The 18,017-nt window shown below is 40.2% G+C and overlaps 1 protein-coding gene and 1 non-coding gene across 10 annotated transcripts in view; both read right to left on the reverse strand.

The window, feature by feature from the left end:
* The window catches only part of ATP9B (ATPase phospholipid transporting 9B (putative)), a 415,099-nt gene that overhangs the window by 163,109 nt on the left and 233,973 nt on the right, over positions 1-18,017 (reverse strand). For 6 of the 9 annotated variants that reach the window (XM_037805662.1, XM_037805658.1, XM_037805657.1 and 3 more), the window contains 2 exons: positions 16,601-16,676; positions 5,729-5,805 (listed from right to left, as the gene is read on the reverse strand). The exons of 1 other annotated variant lie outside the window; for it this stretch is intronic. In XM_037805662.1, coding sequence (XP_037661590.1) covers positions 5,729-5,805; positions 16,601-16,676 — 153 coding nt within the window. The remainder of the gene's footprint in view (positions 1-5,728; positions 5,806-16,600; positions 16,677-18,017) is intronic. 2 more of the 9 variants (XM_037805663.1, XM_037805665.1) reach the window with 1 other exon arrangement.
* Positions 17,021-17,127, reverse strand: LOC119511916. Its single transcript, XR_005212263.1, has one exon. It is a non-coding gene; the product is annotated as a U6 spliceosomal RNA (small nuclear RNA).

Below are 18,017 nucleotides of genomic sequence, written 5' to 3' on the forward strand. Positions count from 1 at the left end.
TTTTAAAATATTAATAAATTGTCTTTTTATAAGAAAGAAATCTATTCTCCAAAAGTGCCTTGATATTTCAATATGCAGAGAACACGACAGCTGCCTTGATTTTGTTCTATTATCTGAAAATGCCTTTACAACAACTCCGGTAGCAGGAAGTCTTTCTAATTCACATAATGGCACATATCACCTGTCTCTCTCTCTGTCAATGAGACATTTGAAAGCATCTTTTTATTACATACAAATCAATAAACCCAAGGGATTACAATAACTGCTTGAAGCAATTTGTATTATCATTTCATCCTTGATGTTCCTGCTCTGAGCAACTTATTATTATGAATGGGGTGAAAATGGCAACCTGTCACAATTGATTTTTCTTAGCCTTCTGTAAGAATTTTTCCCCTCTTAAATGTAATCAAGTATCATCTTATTACATATGTCTAAGGCTAGGTTTTATAAAGCAGCCCATTATTCAAGTCCTTATAATTTAAACTTTCGGCAAATATTATTATAAAAGTAACTGCTTAGTAATAAAACTTTTGATTTTTTCAAAGTTTTAAAATGGAATGTTTGAGATCTGAGTAAACCTTCCTGCACAACTTTAAATGGCTCCTCAGCGAACGCTATGATGACAAAACACTCTAATCCTGAAAATGAGCGAGTTTCCTTTTGCGTTAGCGTTTTCATCCATTAAACAAGATTATGGGATTTAGTCTTAATTCCCATGTCTCGATAAAACCACCATGTTTTAAAATATTCTAGTAAACGGTGTAATAAACATAAAGGTGTACCTTCAGATTACATAAAATTATCAAGTCAGATATCAAGAACCAATTTCAAGAGCCAATCTAAAGGAATGAACTAACAAAGTGGGACACTTGTAAAAGCCACTGAATTACTTATATCTTAGTTAACTTAGACAGGACTTTTTTGAAGTCTCTGGTTTCTGTGACCCTAAGGGAGTCTGGTGTTCCAAGAGGGGAGATGAGAATTAACTAGAATGGCCTTTGCTGAAATAGGAAACTCATGCTGGGTTCAGAAGACTGTGCGTGGGAGGCGGTGTAGGCGAGTGGGGCACTACAAGTGGAAAGGCCAGTGATGGCATGCGAGACTTTGAAGAACATGGCATGTGGGAAACCCGGAGACCAATATGACCACAAACAGGTAAGAGTGCTGCAGTTTTCTACCTGCTGGTCCTATAGATCCATGCATACCTAGTTTTAACATGTTTGGAGCCCAACATGTGCCTTGCACTGCACTGTGTGCTTCACATGCTCTGTTATAGTCAAAGGACAACAACATACTGGAAAATGTCCATTAATTTATTCTAGTCACCAATGAATTATTTTGTTTTGTTTTTAATGCAATTAGATCCCAGACAGAAAATTTCCTGTTATAGGACCACAACTAGAGCACAAGGTAATATCAGTTGCTGCTGCTGCAGGTGTGGATGTGAGCGGTGGGAGAGCAAGAAGAAATGGAGTGGAGCCTGTCTGCAGAGGCAGCTGAGGTGGGACAGTGGGGAGACCGCTTTATCTACCGCTGAAGGCAACTGCTTTTAAAAAAAGGGTTGTATCCTTTTCACGGTTACAGCATAAAATAAAGGAGGCAGATCAACAAATATAGTATTTGTTAAACTGAAATTATACTATAAGTAGTCTACAAGCAACTGAGTAGTATAAGACTGCTAAAATGTCTTCTTAAAAGGCAAATTACTAGATAAAGCTAGAACGTGAAATAACGGATTTGCCTTCATAGACTATCTGCGATAGAAGCTACACAACATGTTTTGTAAAAGACAACATGGCTGCTCTCCACAAAAGTTTAGAATTTTGGACACCCCAGTGTCTAAAATAGCCTCCAATGCCCAACAACTCATTTTCATTGTGTACTCTACATCTTGGCACCCATGAATGTTCTGCTTTTTGACTCATACCCAGACACTGCCCTCTCGGACAACTTCGGTACTTTCTGCTCTTCCACAAACTGTGCTCTTTGGCCGGATTCAACCCTCTGGATCGCTGGCTCACAGCAGACACCGCAGACCCCTCTGCTACCACTGACCAGGCTGCTCGTGTGGGATCTGCCGGGTATGGTCTCCCCAGCGCTGCCGGTTCTGCCAGTTCTTTTTTAGCTTATGTTCTTCTGACAGACCCACGCTGCTAACCTACAACTCTGGACAAACCCAATGGCCCATTTTCTTTGTTTCTGCCTTGGGGCTCTTAAATATTAGTCTGAGAAAAACCATTTACTTATAAAATTATGGTTCCAAACAACAGTTGGGTCCATAACATTTCCCCACAATTTATGAGCCTAGATTATCATGCTTAACACATTTCGCAACTCTCTCAGGTGCTGTCTCAAACCCCTCGCCATGTTCTTTGTCGGTGTCATTACCCCAACTATGGTGATGATTAATATTTTTTCTTCTTAAATCAGCATTGATTTTACTGTAGCATTTTTTATCCTAGAAAGCTAAAGCAATTTTGCCACCTTGCATGATCCTCTTATAAGAACTAAAATGAAGGCAGAAAATAAATGAAATATAAAAACAAGAAGATGGGGGGAGAAATTGATTGACTGTAAATGTTTTCTAGAAATCAAAGAAGTCATGCCATATTTTCTATGGTGGCTGTTCTTCATGTAACACTATATAAATATTTATATGTTTAAGTTACTATTGGCTGCCCAAGATTATTCTTCCAAAAATTTTTTTCTTCTTTATAAACTAATATTGAAAGGATTCATAGTTTTGTGATATTCCTTTTTCTCACAAGAAATAAACAAAATCAGGAAGATCATTTCCCTTATGGTATAATCGGTCAGATTTCATCACCATCATGTCTCCCAAAGCTCCATGCCCCCCGCCTGGGAACAGCTCAGCCTTCCCTTCTCCTGGCCCTTGGCTCTGGTACTCTCAGCAGGCTGCCTTTCCCCTCGCCACTGAATTTCTTGAAACAGTCTTCTATCTCTAACTTTGTCTTTGAATCCCCCCCCTCACAAATCTGTTTCAATTTCACTAATGGTTTCCTCATTGCTAGCTCCACTACCCTTTTCTCATTTTTTTCACCCCAATGATCCTTTTCATACCCAGCACACTGCTGACTGCCAACAACCCCGTTCCTCAGTCAACCTTCTTGTCTCTGACTTGCCCTGGGTCCTCTTTCTCTGCTTAACCCTTTAGATACTGGCATTCTTCAGGATTATGCAAGGTCCCTCTTTTTTTTACTCTGCATAAAAGCCCTGGAAAATCTCAACCATAACCATGTTGTGGATAGTCATTAACGCTGCTCATTAAACATTCCAACACTGCCTCCTGCACATGTGGTAGGACTGCCTCTTAACTTGCATTGGCCAATGAAATGTGACATATACCACACTCGGCAGAAGCAGTAAGTCAGGAGGCAACTGCCGTGTCAGCTTTTTCATATCTCAGTGATCATGGAAGCATGTTTCTTAAAATGGGTTGCCCATCAGTCTGGGTCCGAGTGACCACGGTGAGCAGAACACCCTGCCAACTCATGTTGACATGCAGCAAGAAGAGTACAGGAGATATTTTTGTTATATGCCACTGTGATTTGGGGGCAGCCTGTTATCACAGCATGATTCAACCTCCCCTCATAGATATTACTCATTCAAAAACATGCGTCTTCCGCCCAGACTGCTCTGCTGACAAGGAGCCCCACAACCATGGTCCCACTGGCTACCATCCCAGTGTCCCCGCACACAGTCCACACACTAACTGCTTTCAGAACCAGGTGTAGGCACACTTTTGTTTCCCTGAAGGAATCCAATGAAAACTTGGGTAAATGATTAGGTTTCCCTTTTAAATGCTTATTGTTTTGTTTTGACCAGCCTTCTCTGAAGTCCAAAAGTTGGCTGTTTACTAAGCTACAGGGGAACATGGAGCTGTAGTCTTCAGAAAATGAACTCTCTCACAAGCAGGAAGCAATAATTCCTGTCTTCCCTTTTCTCTTTAGGGACAAATAGCATATAATCTTTTTCATTCAACATATATCAATACTTCCCCTGGATAAATTACAACTAGTTCCTTTTGCCATCAAGGCACACTTGGAACCTTTCCCTGAAGTTTATTCTTATAAAGCTGGCATCTAACACTCAGAAAGATTTAATGGTGCATGCAAATTTGAAGATTTCATGTCTCTTCTAGATTACATCTTAATTTACAAAATTGTTTAAAAATCAAGTCTAAGAAACAGTTCCCAAGAAAGCTCTACTATCAACAGTGCTGCCTCAGGAGAAGTGTGTGTTATGCTTACAGTTTACCTCCTTCCAGGCCGCAGCCCCCACGCACTACCATTTCCCTTTCTGTAAAGTGGGGATGGCACTGTCTTCATCTGACGGTGGTTGTGAGGACTCGTGATGTGACGAGTGCTGAACCAGGTGGCCGTCACATGGCCAGTGCTCTGTGAGCCTCAGCTCTCAGGGTGACCGTGACCATGTGGACTGAAAGGGAGGTACGAACGGCTGGCCAGCTACCAAAAGAGCACATTCTATACCAGGCTGCGAAGCTCATCGGTGGCAAAGTGTAGATTTAAATCTAATACTGCAAAATTCCAAGACGGCTTTTCCATTATTATAAGACACATTCTGCTAACAATGCCAATGAAATTTAGAAGGGTATTTAAAAACAAAAAGACAGAGATAAGAAGAGAAGGAGGAAAAAGATAAAACAGGAAAAAGGAGGAGGAGGAGGAGGAGGAAGAAAAAGAAGGAAATCTTTGTGCACCCACTACTGGCACAGGCCTAAGGGGCATTTCCTTGAGCCCTCAGCACTGCACACAGGTTGAAATGTTTGGGGGCTTGCCTAATTTTCGGATGTTAACTATTTTTAAATAGCATTTAGCTGAAAAAAATGGCATTTTTTTTTTTTTTAAATCTTTCAATAGAATTGTTTCATTTCTACTGATTTATAATGAAATTTTCTGCAAAAGACAACCCTTGTTATTACTTAACCACAAATCAAGACATACATCCAAGTGAGAATGTTTTTATTCTACTTAGATGCACAACAGAATATATTTCAAATAAAAATGGGTAAAACTCATAGTTACTAAGAGCTTTTTATTAAATGGACATTAGGACATATTATGACTTAAGCATACAAAATTTGTTTTCCAAATAATAACTACTGAACTTTCATACTTTTTGTTACTATTTAACCTACCCAAACACATTGATTGCATAAATAACAATCCCAGGAATATAATCAAGAAAAGAAGTCTTTGAAACTAAAATTTGGTTTTCAAGATGCTTCTCCTGAAATGGAAATAATTTAAATAAAACTGTCTTTACAATATAGTGAACACTATCAAACTAAATACTATAAATACATTAATATAAGTATCTTTATTTTAAAAATGAACCATCAACATAAAATTAAGAGAGCAAACTGTAAATAAATAGGTAGAAGATGAGAAATTAGAGACTCTCACTTAATTGTCAAATTATGGGCAAATTATATATCAAACAATGAAAATTTAAAAGACATGAAAACTCTGATTAGCCAAGAAAAGATATTTTTGAAATTCTTCAATAGGAGAATGTTTTTATATAAATACAAAGAACTCATACCCTAGATCAGCAACATTTTAAGTAGTAAGCTTTAAAGTTATGTATCAAGCTAAAATGAACAAGCTACTCAGACCTACATGTACTTTCTTACTGAAAGGAAAAAGCAAGTTCATTAAAGCATTTGCTCCTTCATCTAGCCTACCTTATTTTTTGGATTTGATGTGTTCATTACACTTCGAGTCTCTTTTCCAGTATAAATGACAACACCTATTACAGTACCTGCAAAAACATGAAAGTGGTCCTTACAGAGATACTTCAAAGGGTAAACAAAGTTAGAACTTTCTAATTAATTGTTTGGATTGAAAATATCACATTATTTGATTTTATGTAAATTTATCTGACAGTGTACTTAGTTTGACTAGTTTGAGAAAATCTGATCTCAACTTTTAAACAGACTTATAAAAAAAATCAAATGGTTTCTTAAGCAATACAAATTTACCTACATATATCCTTAGACACAATTCTACAGAAAGAGTGGTGCTTGGGCTTTCACCAAGGTCTACTAAAAAGTCCACCATCCCCAAAGCTAGGCAAGAGAGACTGGATTCTCACCTGTGCACACTTACCGCTTGACCTTCACACAAAGATAGTGTCAGCTGAACCAGATTTTTTTTTGAACAAGAGGAGTAAAGGTCACTGCAAGGATTAAAGTCCTACTAAGTGTAAGAGACTATGCTTATATTTCAGCATAAATATAGCCAAAACTAAAGAGAACGAACGATAAAAAACAATTCTGGATTTTGCATTTGGGTGATACTAATCTCTCTCATTCATGTCTCCTGAAAACTTGGTTTTCTGATTTTATATTTGGAGAAGATATGATAATTCTACAGTCTTTCAAAACAAAAAGAAAACTATAAAATGCCCTTAGAAGGATCCACGGATTACCAAGTCTCAACGGCACTCATCTCAGGAATGTTAACATTACAAACCTTGGAAATGTTTCTAGAACTGCAGCAATGTATAATTTGCACTTCCAAATTTTCAACAAATTGTTGTAAATTTTGAAGAAATACTTAAGATGAGGAGGAAAACATCTGTAATACTCACTGAAATAGACAACTATTGCAGAGTTAAGTATAACAATTAAACAAAAAACCTTTGGTGTCACATTAATTTAACATATGAAATTTAGTGAGGAATAAATCAGGATCAACAGAGTAAATACAATATAAACTCTCTCTTGGATTTATATGAACACTGACAGCTGCATGTTACATAAATCACATTACACAGAACTTCCTCTCTAGAAAACTCAGGAAGATGCAAGATGCTATTGTGTGTTTAACTGGGAAGCTGTACCCTGTTCTTTAACAGCAGATGAGCCCCACATGCGGCATATACACTAACCAAAATTGCACAAAGGCTATTTTGTATATGATTAACCATATAAACTTGCCAGATGAGATGGACTGGACTTATCATATTGAAAAAAATTAACTATATAATGACATAATATTATAAAAAGGTTTCAAAAAGAGAGGTTATAGAATTCTTTTATGTCGTTGATGCAAAATGTTAAATCTGATTGTGTCAATATTTTCTTCCTATTTTGCCACTTTAGTTTAACTTAAAATACAAAAGTGCCACTAATGCTAAATAAGCATAATGACAGAACAAGGAAATTTGTAAAATTAACTTATTTTTTAAATAATAGCAGAATGAATAAATCTAAGAAAACACTCAGTAATGATTAATCAAGATAGAAACCATTGTCCTGAAAGCCAAGGCAAATTAATCAGCAATGCTTGTTGTTATAAGCTGGTCTTACAATTTAAAGCATACAAAATTAAATTTGAGAAACGACAAAACTAATGAGAAATATTTCATTCAGATGTATAACAAAATATAATTAGTATTTTCATTTTAAATATATGATACATAAGCATTTAACAGAATTCCCCATGCTATATTTGCCTAATCTGTTAGATCTACTAAAAGCCTTCGTATATTATCCCCAATTTGCACAAAAAATGAGTACTCACTGGTACTGGATTTAATATTTTTTTCCTGAGTCTGTCACACTTTTTAATTATTAAAATTACTAGAGTCATTGCAAGAATATCTAGAACATTCTCTATACTCTTTGACAAAGGGCATTGTATCCATGAAGAAGGATAGGCCAAAGACCAAGGAAACCATATATCTATACAGAAGGATGGGTAAAAGGTTAATTTTGAAAATGTGACAGGAGAGTACAACAAGAAGATAACATACTCATTTTGTTTTTAATTAGATATAAGGAAATACTGAATATTACAAAGACAAAACATTTCAAATATTTTCCAGCAAATGAAAAACTTAAACGGGAGATTTTCAAAAATTTAATCTATATTTTAAGTGTAAAATTAAGCTTCCCTCCCTCTAGCTCCCCATTTGGAAAGCTTCTAAATCAGAAAGACACAAATTCAAGAACATATTTGTATATTAAAATTACTATGGCAATAAAAAAGAAATTCTTAAAAAGTAGATAATAATTGAATGAAGTACCTAAGGATAATGGTGCTATAATCAAATAAAAAATTTAGTTCAATTCACAGAGAAAATATTTTAAATGATTTACATGTATTTAATTTTTAAAGTCAGTGATTACATTTAGCCAATTCACAATTCCATGCTTCAAACTGAAAATAGTTAAATTAAAAATTAATGTAAAATATTCAGGTGCTTTGTTGGGGGGGGGGGGCATACCAAGCTAACCCAGCTAATATTTACTTATCCACTCCACTGACTCCACGACCAGGGTCTTCCCTTGGAACTTGGCTTCTTTGTTAATGGGGTTACTCAAAGTTGAAGACTTACTTCAAATTTCTGTTCAATCACATTTTCACTTGGGTGGAATAGTAATTAATTTGTTAGCTATTATATGACTTACTTGTTATCTGCTATTTAGAAAATTTCATACAAAATCCCATCAACTTCTAATTAACACCTTAGTTGTATTTTAAGTAGACAATTTCCGTAATGCAAGATCAGAAAAAAGTGCTAACAAGGTCATATTTAGGAAAAAAAGGTACTCCCCTTCAGTCCAATATTTCAACTTTATGACTACAAAATATCATTTAGCTAGCAAGTCAAACTGACTAGTCTATTAAATATCCTAAATGACTGCACTACTCCAACACATTTTAGTTGCTATTTTTACCACTGATGCAACATTAATGTTTAATTTGCAGATTATCCACCAATCCTCATTAATTCAAAATCACTTAAAGAGGATTCACAGAAAGGGACACACGCAAAATGTACAACCGAGACACTTGGTAACAAAACGATTACTAGCTTTAAACTAGTATATCAAAAGGACAGCGAAATGCTATCTTAAAATGTACTCAAATGAAAAATAAATATCTATTTTTGCATATGTGTATGGGGGGGGGCAGACAGAAAGATACGTCAGCCACCCAAAGACTGCACGACTGTCAACTGTGCACCTGGTTCCTGCACACTGCCGTGCAGGGCAGGGCCCTGCAACAGGCCGTGTGCTCTTTCTAGAGCTAGACCCGCCTTACCGCTCTGGCCCCTGAAGAGCTCCTTCTCCAACTAGGCCCGACTGCCATGCCACTCGCTGACTGGGGCCACTGCCCCTGGCAGGAGGGAAGAGGAGGGTAAGGGTGACGACATACTGAACACCAAGAGTCCCAGGTACCCAGCACCTGCAGAGACCAAGAACGCAGCTGTGGAGAAGGTACAGCCACAGTCAGCAAGGAGCAGAGCTAGGATGGGAACCAGACTCCAGGATCCAGGCACGTCAGGGTGTGACATCCAAAGAGCAGGCAGTGCTTACCAGTATGCCAGTGTCCACCAAACCAGCAGACAGGTCAAACCAGCCGAGCCTTTTGGCTCCGGGGACCAAAGGCATGAGAGGAAGTGATGCAAACGGTGCCCCTGACTTCGGGATTCTACCTTCTGGGGCTCCTCCCCACCGCGCTCCTCCCTGCCCGTTGGTGCTCCCTGCTCTCAGAGCTCTCCCCTCCCAGGCGCTGTCTCTTCCTATCCCATCTTTAACATTCCTCTAGAGCAGAGGCTTCTCAAACTCGCAGACATAACTTCTTTAATTTCTAATTTGTCGTGAACCAATAGTTTTTTTAAAAGACAATAAAAATCAAGTCATAAGAAAAAGAAAATAAGATTAGATTCACAGACATGAAATGCTTCCCCAGAGTGCTATAAAAGTTTCCAAATGTTCTGTCTTGACTTCCGCACTTGTCAACCAGGCCTGACCAGCACTGCCCTCAGGCCAGGAGCCACCCTGGGGCTGCACCCTGCAGGGTACTGCTGCTCTTGGGGGTTCAGCTTTTCTGCCAGGCTGTCAGCACCTTGACACCAGGAACATTAGAGGACACAGATCCTGCTTTTTGGAGAAACCACCTTTTTTAAGCCAACAAGGGAGAAGGAAAAGATATGGTGCAACAAACAAGTCTCCTTTGGCTCCCTCTCCTGGTCTCCTGCAGCCCACATGCCTGCCTGCAACCCAGGCACTTGCTCCCACTCACTGTGGACTGCATGACAGGGAGGGGCCGAGACCACCCAGTTCTAAGAGGCAATGGGCATTTGACTGAGGGATGTGCCTTTACAGGGTAAGGCCCTTCCCTCTGGACCTGTATTCAATTAGAGAGAAGATGAGAGCCCTTGGATTACCCCTGGCAGTCTGAAAGGCTTTTAAAAAAATTTGTCATGGTGGGGAGTGGAAGTTAGTTAGACCCCCAAGAGCAACTAGTAAACAACCAGGAACAACTACTCGATGATCTGAAATAACTGCTGGGTGCTGGGGGACAACCATGACTGTCCACACATCATGCAGCAACCTGGATTGGGAGGAATGTCTGAGATCACAGCAAGGAATCTGTGAGTAGAAACTGCGGATCCAAGCTGGAAGTTCCTCCCCCACCAGCAGCCCAAACTGAAAAACCCTGCTGAGATAGAAAGCAGCACTCTCTAAACAAGCGAACATTCCTGAGTCCAGTCCAACTGGGGTTTTAAGTGGCGAATGTGGACTGCTCAATGCAAGCTGCAAATCCCCAACAAGCAGACAGAGGCTTTTAGTGACAACTGACCTTGAAGAGCCAGGGGACTTCTCTGACTTGGGAAGGGGAGCCCAAAGGACAGGGTGAAACTGGGTGCTATGGACTGATCCTGAAAGGAGGCTTTCTGTCCTTTTTTCTCTCTCTCAACCTGGGCAGTTCAGTGATGAAAGTCTCAGCCATTTTCAGCTCCCAGTGCTCTGACCCAGACAAGGATGTAGATAGCAGAGTCAGAGAGAGAAAGAACCTATTTGAATGCAAATTAAATTGCCCTAGGGGTATATCTTCCCTAAGAAGAAAGAGGTGGTACCCAGTTCTAATACCCGCCTTCCATTCAGAACCAGACCCCAGAGCCTAGGGAACAACAGCCATGGGCCACACCTCCTTACACATCTGGAGCTACATCCAATAGGCGCCACTTGCTGGGCAGAAAAGCACAGTGACTTGAGGCTTCACAGGGCGTATCAATCTTCTAAGACTCACCCTCAGGGAGACGTGATACTATTCCCTCCTTCCAAGACCTGAGCCCATTCTGGTCTGGGAAAACCTGATTGGGGAAACCAAGGACACCAGATGCCTAGACCACAGAAAACTATAGTCTACACTAAGAAAAACAAAGTTACGGTCCAGTCAAAGGAACAAACTTACACTTCAACTAAGATACAGGAATTCAAACAACTAGTGCTAAATCAATTAAAAAAATTCGGGAAGATATGGCAAAAGAGATGAAGTGTATAATGAAAACACTGGGCGTACAGAAGGTAGAAATCGAAAGTTCGAAAAAACAATTGGCAGAATCTATGGAAGTGAAAGGCACAACACAAGAGACGAAAGACACAATGGAAACATACAACACCAGATCTCAAGAGGCAGAATAAAACACTCAGGAACTGGAGAACAAGGCACCCGAAAGCCTGCACACAAAAGAATACACAGAGAAAAGAATGGAAAAACATGAGCAACGTCTCTGGGAATTCAATGGCATCACAAAACATAGGAATGTATGTGTCATGGGTGTCCCAGACGGAGAAGGGAAAAGGGGCAGAAGCAATAACAGAAGACATAATAAACAAAAATTTCCCATCTTTTATGAAAGACATAAATTACAGATCTAAGAAGCGCAGCGTGCCCCAAACAGAACAGATCTGAAAAGGCCTACATCAAGACACTTAATAATCAGATTATCAAACGTCAAAGACAAAAGAGAATCCTGAAAGCAGCAAGAGAAAAGCAATCCATCACATACAAAGGAAGCTTGACAAGACTATGTGAGGATTTCTCAGTAGAAACCACGGAGGTAAGAGGGAAGTGGTATGAAATATTTAAGACACTGAAGGAGAAAAACCACCAACCAAGAATCCTACATCCGGCAAAACTGTCCTTCAAATATGAGGGAGAGTTTAAAATATTCTCTGACGAAAAGACAATGACAGAGTTTGTGAACAAGAAACATGCTCTACAGGAAATACTAAAGGGAGCCACTACAGACAGATAGAAAAAGACAGGAGTGAGAGGTTTGGAACACAATTTTGGGTGATAGTAGCACAGCAATATGAGTACACTGAACAAAGATAACTGTGAATATGGTTGAAAGAGGAAGGTTAGGAGCATGTGGGACACCAGAATGAAAGAGGAAAGATAAAGACTGGGACTGTATAATGCAGTGAAACCTAGAGTGCTCAACAATTGTGATAAAATGTACAAATATGTTTTTTCATGAGGGAGAACAAATGAATGCCAACCTTGCAAGGTGTTAAAAATAGGGAGGTATTGGGGGAAAAATACAATCAATGCAAACTAGAGACTATAATTAACAGAAACATTGTATTATGCTTCCTTTAATGTAACAAAGGCAATATACCAAAGCTAAATGTCTATAGGAGAGGGCCATAAGGCAGGAATATGGGACTCTTGGCATTGGTAGTGTTGTCTGCCTCCTTATTCTACTTTAGTTTAATGCTATCTTTCCTTGTGGTGCTTCCTAGCGGTCATGTTTGTTTTTGTTGTTGTTGTTGTTTCTCTTTCTTTTTTCTTTTTCTTTTGTCACTGTGCCTTCTTTGACTCTTCCTCCTGCTTTTTTGGAAGAAATGGCGATGTCCTTATATAGACAGTGGTGAGGGTGGTGAATACATAAATATGTGACTACACAGGGAACTACTGAGTGTTTACTTAGGTTGGAATGTATGGTGCGTGAAAAAACCATCTTAAAAAAAACTGGGTTGATGAAGAAACCTTGAGGGCACTATAATGAGTGAAACAAGTCAGACACATAAGGACAAATATTGCGGGGTCTCACTGATATGAACTAATTATAGTATGTAAACTCATAGATATGAAATATAAATTTCCAGGATATACAGCAAGGCTAAAAAATGGGGAGTGGCTGCTTATCGTGAGCAGAATGTTCAACTAGGTTGAATTTAAATGTTTGGAAATGAACAGAGGTGACAGTAGCATGTTGTGAGAATAACTGAAAGTGCTGAATGGTGCATGAAGGTGGTGGAAAGGGGAAGCTCAGAGTCATGTATGTCACCAGAAGGAAAACTGCAGGTTAAATGATGGGAATGTATAAAACAGTGAAACTTGTGGTGGGCAATGTCCGTGATTAACTGTACAAATATTAGAAATCTTTCATGAACCAGAACGTATGACACTATAACTAGAAGTTAGTAATAGAGGGGCATATAGGGAAAAAATATACCTATTGCAAACTATATACTACAGTTATTAGTATTTTAACATTCTATCAGCAGCAGTAACAAATGTACTATACCAATACTATGAGTCAACAATGGGGGGGTGGTTAGGGGTATGGGAGGACTGGGGTTTCCTTTTTTTGTCTATTTCTTTTCTGGAGTAATGAAAATGTTCTAAAAATTAAAAAAAAAAAAAAAATTGTGGTGATGGATGCACAGCTGTATGACAGTACCAGGGGCAACTGATTATACACTTGGGATCACTGGATAATTGTATGGTATGTGAACAATCTCAATTAAAAAAAGAAAAAGAAAAAAAAATTCATCAGGACATAGCAGCACAGTTTGGTAACTGCTCACGTTAATGAGGTTTTTAAATAAAGAAAGCATGTTCCGAAAGATTTGATTAAAGGAAAAAAGACTGCATTTTAAATATTTTCAAAAACAAATGCACATTAAATGCATATGAATTAAACTTTTAGAGTGTATGGTTCGATGCTTAAATTAGTGTCAGTACTGGCAAAGGGTGCTACTTCCAGTTCTACACCTGCCAACGTCACCTAAAGAATTGGGGTCAGGATAGAAAAACTGTGGACTGGAACATGGGAACATCTGAGAAGCCTTTGGCTTGCCTTGCTTCTGTCTCTCCGAGGAGAAAGGCCACAAATTGTGAGTACTGGTGATAACTAACAACATTCTAAGTTGGAAACAAAAGATCAAATAAAATGCATAAAGCAGAACAGAATCTTCTAATAACTTTATCAGTAAACTCAGTTTTGATCCTCTATTAAAGACAATAAATATTGTGCCAGTTTGGATGTATTATGTTACCCAAAAGGCCATGTTCTTTGATGCAATCTTGTAGGGGCAGACATTTAGTCTTGCTTAGGCCAGAACCTTTGGATTGGGTTGTTTCCATGGAGATGTGACCCATCCAACTGTAGGTGATAACTCTGATTGGATTATTTCCATGTAAGGGTAGTCCTGCCCAATCAGCATGGGTCTTAATTAAACCACTGGAGCCCTATAAGAGCTCAGACAGAAGGAGCTCTGTACCACAGCCAAGAGAGACATTTTGAAGATGGCCATTGAAAGCAGACTTTTGCTGACATTTTGCTCTGGAGAAGCTAAGAGAGGACAAAATGCCCCAAGAGCAACATTTTTAAGAATGCACAGGAGCTGAGACAGGAGGTGGAACACAACCTGGGATCAGCAGACACCAGCCACGTGCCTTCCCAGCTAACAGAGGTTTTCCGGATGCCACTGGACTTCCTTCGGTGAAGGTATACTTGCATTGATACCCTCATATGGACATTTTCATGGCCTTCAGACTGTAAATTTGTAACCAAATAAACCCCCTTTATGAAAGTCAATCCATTCCTCGTGTTTTGCATAATGGCAGCATCAGCTAACTGGAACAAATACCAATATACTAGAAATAAAACAGGATACAATAGCTAAAAAGAGAAAATTTAAAATTTGGACCAGGTCTTAGCTTGTGTGTAATATACTGTCAGTATTTTACAATGAACTCTTAAGCGCTGAGAGCCGAAGGCTCTGCAGAAACGCACTCCTGGACGCACACGCTGGCTCCAGCGACTGTCTGACTGAGCACCTGGTTGCAATAAGCCTTGCTGAGCTGCAGCTCTCTCCTCCGGCTATGCCGCTGCCTATGATGGCTGCAGACTCTGCCATGCAGTCCAGAAGGCTCTCCGGGCCCTGGCCTGGCTGACTGTCCACCCTCTGTGGGCAGCCCCATCCAAAACTAGCATGACTATTACAACAACACAACACCTCACAGAACTGGCACCTATTAAAACTGTCATATCTGCTTCCAAGCTTTTTTTTTTTTTTTTTAGATTCAAAAGCATAGTATACAACTAAATCCCCTTGAATTCTCTTTTCCCCAGAAGCCAACTCTATCCCACTCTCCTCAGCCCCACCCCGCCACACTGGCCCTCAGGGGCTTGGGGCTCCGGCTCACCCAGGGCCTTCCATGCCCTGTTTATTGGGCCAAGAACATTATCTGGGCCCTTCCGTCTGTCCTCCTTCCGTCCACCTTAGCAGTTCGTGTCCTTAAGTCTGTTTAAACGTCTCTTCCTCAGAGAAGCTGTCCCTAAACCCTGACTAGGTAAGGTACTCGGTTCATGCATTGTCAAAGCACCCTGTACTTCTTGGTGAGACTTGGCATACTTGAAATCAATTATCTGTATCATTTTCCTAATGACTCTCTCACCACACCATAAGCTCCCGAAGGACAGGGCTCCACCGACTGTGCTCCATCCTGAGTCAGCGACACAGCCCAGAGGAGGTGCTCCATGGAGGACTGAAGGAAGGCCTGAGTCCCCAGCGAGACGGCTGCCAGCACTGTGCAGCCCTGGAGGAGGGCAAGCCCGAGACCATGCCTTCCTGGTGCCCGTGTCAGCACCAGGGCCTTCCCTCAGGGCACCTGCTGCCAAGTTTGCTCTCATGTGACCATCGAGGCCAGCCAACTTTGGATACGGTGGTGGTAATCATTCAGATTCTCAGAACCTTCTGGACAGATTTACTTTCCAAGCTGCTGATTTAAGTTGTGTCCATTGGGAAACCTTCAGTGGCTTCTATTTCACTTGCAGTCTCCACCATGCCCCTCCATGCCCGATGTGACCTGGCCTCTTACAACCTCTCTGACCCCTCCCCAGCCATGGTGCCCTCCCTGCTGTTCCCTACAACACCAAACAATCCGTCAGGGCTTACACCTGCTGTTCCTTCGCCTCAACACTCTTCGTCCAGGTTTTCACACCGCTCCCTCCTCATACACACATTTGCTTTCTCGACCCCAAATGAGAGGGGCACTGGCCCCACCCCATCACACTCTCTACCACACCCCTCTGCTTTTCTGAGTAGCTCTTCTCAGCAGAAGATACATTTAAGATTTGAGTCTCTGCACAGTCTAGGGGGCAGATCACACCGGGTACTGCCTGTGTTTACCGCCCTGTTCCCAGGACCCAGGGAAGGCAAGAACCAAATGGGTGTGATGTCCTGCCTGGAGTCCCTTTTGTGCCACCTCTCAGGAAAGCACACAGATGAGTGTGTCAGGGAGGAGGCAGCAAAAAGAAACCCCTAACTACTGCGCCCACCACCGATGACGCAGCAGATGGAGTGGGGTGCAGCAGCCTGTAGTGCAGGCCTCCCTCTCGCCGCAAAAGGCAAACCCGCAGCCAGGCCCCCTGGGTGCCAGCACTTGGAGAAGCCGTGGCTGGGGGCTCTCAGAACCACACAGCATCAGTTATCCCAAGTAAAAATTATTCTCACCTGATGCAACAACCGTGCTTGCCCATAGGGTGTTCTCGATGCCAAGACTCTCATGGATGGGCGGGTCAGTGTCTTCCTATTCAGAGAGCAAAGAACAACTGGAGAATTAGCAAGCCTCAATCACTTGTACTTTAGGTATCCACAGTGTCAAAATTGAAACCATGGCCACCAAGCAGTGGAAAGGCACTGCAAAACAGAGGTAAAGAAGAATACAAAAAATTAAAACTAAAAGTGAAAAGGAAGCCCTTACTAAATTTACTTTTTTAGATTTTACTTTAATAAAAATAATTTTAAAATCATAATGCTACGTTTTAATTTTTAATTTTTTAAGAAAGCAAACTAAAATTGCATCTTTTTTTAAAATTCATTTTTATTGAGATATATTTACATACCATGCAAATCATACAGAACAAAGCGTACAAAAATATGGAACGCTTCATGAATTGGCATGTCATCCTTGCACAGGGGCCATGCTAATCTTCTCTGCATCGTTCCAATTTTAGTATATGTGCTGCTGAAGCGAGCAATAAAACTGCATCTAGTATGTGGTTGAACCACACTACCTGAAAAGTGAAAAATGCTATAGCATAGACATAATCCACATAGCAGTTAGTACCCACTGTAGATGGTAAAGCATCCCTTCCCTTTTACTAAGGCCAAGAGCAATGCCTTTCAAGTGCATATGTGCTCCAAAAGAAAAAAAAGGCTTCTGTGAAAATGACTGTAAAATTAACATATGTGAAATATATGAAAAGTGCTAAATTTCTCTTAAATCCCTCTTTAAACAGTAAGTTACTATGTTGGACAGTTTCCATTAAGCAAAAACCAAATGTGAGTTGCATACACAGAAGTCAAGCAGCAGCCACGCTTCAAAGTAACAGGGGCACTACTAACAGCCCACTTTCACCTTTGCGTTTTTAATGCTCATGTTCAGAGACAAAATAATTTAAAATCTTAGAATGTTTATCTTAATCTAAAGTCATGCTCTGTAACACATTCCTTGCAGTCTGGGCTGTGAAAGACTTGCAAGTGTGGGGTATACAAAAGCCCATAGCCTGGTCATGTAGAAATAACCAAGATCCCAAATGTGAGAGAAGTTACGTCTATGTCTCCAGAGAGAGACAACAAACCGTACACTGTCCTGAATTGTATTTCTCCTTTAAAATAGTGCCACTTCAATGCAGAATTGCATATCATTGAAAACTTATCGTCTGCTACCAGAATATATTTTAAGATTAAAAAAATTAAAGTAATTTGAGAAGAAAGGAGGAAACTGAGAACCCATTTTCAAAAATAACCTGCGTGAAAGAAATACAAGTTTGTCCTACTGGTGTTTCCTTTACATTCACTCATCAAACCGTTTTCAAATGATGTAAGTTCAGGCAATACTACTAGTGACTTGGAAGATGATTGCCAG

This window comes from Choloepus didactylus, chromosome 16 (genome assembly GCF_015220235.1).
Source record: "Choloepus didactylus isolate mChoDid1 chromosome 16, mChoDid1.pri, whole genome shotgun sequence".
Taxonomy (NCBI): Eukaryota; Metazoa; Chordata; class Mammalia; order Pilosa; family Megalonychidae; genus Choloepus; species Choloepus didactylus.